The following is a 4592-nucleotide window of genomic DNA, read 5'->3' as shown; positions in this document are numbered from 1 at the left end:
ATTTTCTGAAGAATTCTCAGGGGAAATACTGAAGAAACCGCTGAAATTCCTGAGGAAATCCTGAAATCCTGGATTATTTCCTGCGGGAGTTTCTGATGAAATCCCAATAAGAGTTCTTCTAGAAATGTTTAAAATAATCTCGGAATTCGTTTTTGTAAGAATAGCAGAAGAAATTTCCGGTGAATCCCTGGAGGAACTCTTGAAGTAATTTCTGAAGAAACCCGATGAGGAATCCCGGAAGCAAGCCCCATTAGGAACTCATTATGGAATCTCAGGAGAGCTTTCTTAGCGAATACCTGGAAGATTTTTTGTAGGAATATTCCTGGATAAAAAAATGAATAAACCAATGTCTGCAGTAATTGTTGAAGGAATACTAGGATCCCTAGTGGAGCGGACCTGGTGGGATGGTTAGAACACTTGACTATCACGCCGAGGGATCGAATCCCACTCCCGACAAACTCGCAAAATGTGACTTCTTCCTTCGGAAGGGAAATAAAGCATGGGCCCTGTTCCGTCGTGGAACGGGGATTTTGCGCGGGTGATCGGAATCGGGACCAGTAGTTCGACTAGAGGGTGGACTGTAAAACCCTTGCTTCCACTGGCACAAGAAAACACGGTTGTTTCACTAAAACTTAACTATAGAATTGTATTTCGTATTCGTTGAAATTGTCGGGGTCGAATCTAAACTGTTTCGGTGCGTACACGTCGGAGGTTGAATGTTGACTCATGGCTGGTGTTGTTGCCGAGCGCACACAACATATTGGAATGAATGGGAAGGAAGATCAATATGTTGACGGTGGAGGAAATTTCCTTGCACATAGGCTGCTGATTGGTTCAGTTGTCATCGTCGGCGGCTGGCACATAAGGACTGTACATGCGAGAGTCGATCCTTGCGTGCATGTTCGTTCACGTTGTTGTTGAATGGGCAGTTGGACGGCGTGGAGTGTGGTAGGGAAAATAGGGGCAAAATATTCGCGGGTTACTACTTCGCGTTGGCGCGAACATACTCCCCAGCCAGGAAAAGTGGGAACATGGTGAACTGCTTGAGTTGTGGCGTCTTGATTGTCTCTGATCGGGTCGTTGGATGAACGCGTTCGGGACACGCGAGACGACGGCTTCGCTGGGTTGGCTATCGTTGGTTGATTCGTCTGGGGGTTTCTTCGGCCACGTGTCGAAATGAAGATGTTCGTAAGTACCAGTCGTGTGGACCGGCTGCGGATCCAGTGGGGGCTGGTCGAACTTCAGGGCCACCACGATCCACTGTTTCCTCGTTGAAGTTTTCGTGATCGGACGGATTCCAAAGGGCATGAGGACACAACTTGTTGCAGGGCGGATTTCTGTTGTCTTCGGGATTTGCACTTGATGTGTCCTGCCCTGGACTCGACTGCGTGCCGGACGGGTTCCGGCTATCGGTGGGGTTCGCTTCTTCGTTCGATTCATCTCGTTGAACTCCATGGTTGGAGCCGGCGGGTGCACTGCAACACTGCTGGATGACGTCAGGTTTGACTGGTTCACCGAACGGAGATCGGTGGGTTTCGGGGATGGCTTGGCTACCGGGTAGAGACCGGCTGAATCGTCGAAACGTTTGGCTTCCGGACTGACTCCGATGGGTAGCACGGTCAGCTTCACCACTGAACTCGTTCCAGTGGACTTTTGGCTTGTCGGGTTGGCTTCGATGCGCGTCAAGGTCGGTTTGGCTGCCGGAAAGGGACCGACAGACATCGGGATGAAATCGACCATCGGATGAGCACCGGTGGACTTCAGGATCGGCATGACCATCGGGCTGGAACCGACGGGCATCTTGGCGTAGTTGAACACCGAACTGGTATCGGTGGACCTCAGGGCGTAGTTGCCCACTGAATCGTTTCCAGTGGACATCGGGATCGGCTCGACCACCGGACTAGCACCGGTGGACCTCTGGACGGAATTGCCCACTGGACTGTTTCCAGCAGACATCGGGGTCGGCTTAACCATCGGATGAGAACCGACGGCCGTCGGGGCGGAACTACCCACTGGACTGGCTCCAGTGGACGGCGAGATCGTCTTGACCACCGGAGGAGAACCGGCGGACACGGGGGCGTAATTGATCACCGAACTGGCATCGGTGAACCTCAGGGCGGAACTGCCCACTGAACTGGTTCCAGTGGACATCGGGATCGGGGTCGGCTTGACCATCGGACGAGAACCGACGGCCATCGGGGCGGGATTGCCCACTGGACTGGCTCCAGTGGACGGCGAGATCGTCTTGACCACCGGAGTGGAACCGGCGGACATCATGGTCGGCTTGGTCGCCGAACGGGCGTCGAAAAACGTAGTGGTTGACTTCTTCACTGGGTTGGCACCGATAGACATCAGGGCCGGCGTGGTCACCGGTGAAGTTTCGACTGTCGACAGGAACGGCTTCAGCACCGGAGGAATTCCGGCTACATCGGGTCGCTTCAGATTTGATTCGTCAGCACACGGGTACTGCTCTTGCACCGGACGCAATCCGGTCATCGGGGTTGGAAGCTTTGACGTTGGAAAGTATTCGGTCACATGCGGGATCTGGGGCACCGGACAAGATCCGGTCACGCATCGGGACTGCTTCCATGTCGGAAGAGTGTCGGACTTGGACTGGAGCGAAGGAAATACCGGCAGGGAACCGGTCGTTGATGAGGGCGGCTGGGATACCGGTTGAGAACCGGTCGTACTCTGGAGCGGCTGTGGTACCGGAGAGGCACCGGTCGGGCACTGGGACACCGGAGGCATTCCGGTTGGCATCGGGTTCCGCTTAGGCGTCGGATGGAATCCAGGAGGTGGGCGAAACGGCATCAGTACCGGACCGAGTCCGGTTGGCATCGGGATCGTCATCGTCTTCGAGTCTTCGGTCTTGCTGTTGACAAACTCGGTCGGCTCGTTGCCGACACGTGAATCCCTCTTGCTCGTCGGAGGACTCGTGTTCTTGGCGGAATCTTCATCGTGTGGCGGCTTCTCGTGCTGGAATGAGTCGGCAACAATCGTACTCACCTTGATTTTGTTTGGAAATGATGTGCGTGGCGTTTCGGTCTCAGCGAGAATCGGAACGGGGTGTTCCGTCATTGGTTTCGGCGTTTGGCTTCGGATCTTAGGGGTGTTCCAGCGTGGCGCAGTGAAGCTGTTGAATGTTGTCCATCGATTGTAGTTACCCGTGCCACTGGCGGTCGGGACGGAAAGCAAAAGATTTTTCACCAGGGCGCAGGCATTATTGTGGATGTCCTCAAAGTGCGAGAAATCCTCTTCAAGGTCGTCGAATCTCTCAGCTGAGAGTACGGACAAAAGTTCACTATATACTCGCTCATACTCCTGGTAGTGACACTGAAGTTTGATTTCATAACTCTTCAATCGTACAGAACTCGCATTGGTGCCCCCATCACTAATTCGCTCGTGGATTTTCTTCACTTCGGCTTCAACGTGACTTCGTTGGGCGAACAGTCGTTCAATATTAGCCATTTTCGGAATGAGGATCACTTCACACGCGCACGATTCATTCGGGTTCAATTTTGTTTCGGACATTTACATTACTTAAAATTTCGGAAAAACAACACCGCTTTTTCTTCGCCAATGCAGGCTACGGAAAAGTCTGTTTGTCTGTGGTTCGGGATCGAGCTATTGAGGCGGGAACGACAGCTTTTCTCTCGGTAGAAATACTGTTTACTGTCGGTGACAACAATCGGACGGCATTGTCCCATTCGCTGATGGGCGACAACACAGCTGCAGCTGCAGCTTCTTGCGACACTGATTCGATCCGGTTCGTTAGGACCATATGTTCCGTCGTGGAACGGGGATTTTGCGCGGGTGATCGGAATCGGGACCAGTAGTTCGACTAGAGGGTGGACTGTAAAACCCTTGCTTCCACTGGCACAAGAAAACACGGTTGTTTCACTAAAACTTAACTATAGAATTGTATTTCGTATTCGTTGAAATTGTCGGGGTCGAATCTAAACTGTTTCGGTGCGTACACGTCGGAGGTTGAATGTTGACTCATGGCTGGTGTTGTTGCCGAGCGCACACAACATATTGGAATGAATGGGAAGGAAGATCAATATGTTGACGGTGGAGGAAATTTCCTTGCACATAGGCTGCTGATTGGTTCAGTTGTCATCGTCGGCGGCTGGCACATAAGGACTGTACATGCGAGAGTCGATCCTTGCGTGCATGTTCGTTCACGTTGTTGTTGAATGGGCAGTTGGACGGCGTGGAGTGTGGTAGGGAAAATAGGGGCAAAATATTCGCGGGTTACTACTTCGCGTTGGCGCGAACAGGCCCCGAGACGAACTAGCCTAGGGCTAAAAATCTCGTTAATACACATAAAAAAAACTAGGATCCCTAAAGGTTTTTTGTACAAATTTTTCAAGCAATTCTTGGAGTGTTTTTTAAGAATCTCTAAGTAAAATTTTCTAAAAGAATTTCTGGAATACATTCCTGCAGAAATACTTCGAATCATTCCAGATGTAATTATTGGAGCAATCTCTAGTGGAATTTTGGAAGGCATATATGGAGATATCCCTGTAGAAATCTCTGAATACCTGCAGAAATACCTTAAAGGATCTCTGGAGAAATTCCTGAATGAAACT

General features: G+C 51.3%; 1 protein-coding gene across 1 annotated transcript; it reads right to left on the bottom strand.

The window, feature by feature from the left end:
• Positions 1-906: 906 nt before the first annotated feature.
• On the bottom strand, positions 907-3468 carry LOC115255476 (uncharacterized). Its single transcript, XM_029853599.1, has one exon. It carries the CDS (start codon positions 3466-3468, stop codon positions 907-909), a length of 2562 nt encoding a protein of 853 aa, XP_029709459.1.
• Between the last annotated feature and the right edge of the window lie 1124 nt (positions 3469-4592).

Source organism: Aedes albopictus, chromosome 2, assembly GCF_035046485.1.
Source record: "Aedes albopictus strain Foshan chromosome 2, AalbF5, whole genome shotgun sequence".
In the NCBI taxonomy this organism is placed as follows: Eukaryota; Metazoa; Arthropoda; class Insecta; order Diptera; family Culicidae; genus Aedes; species Aedes albopictus.
Note: the sequence above shows the minus strand (reverse complement) of the source record. Positions and strands in the feature narration are given on the sequence as shown.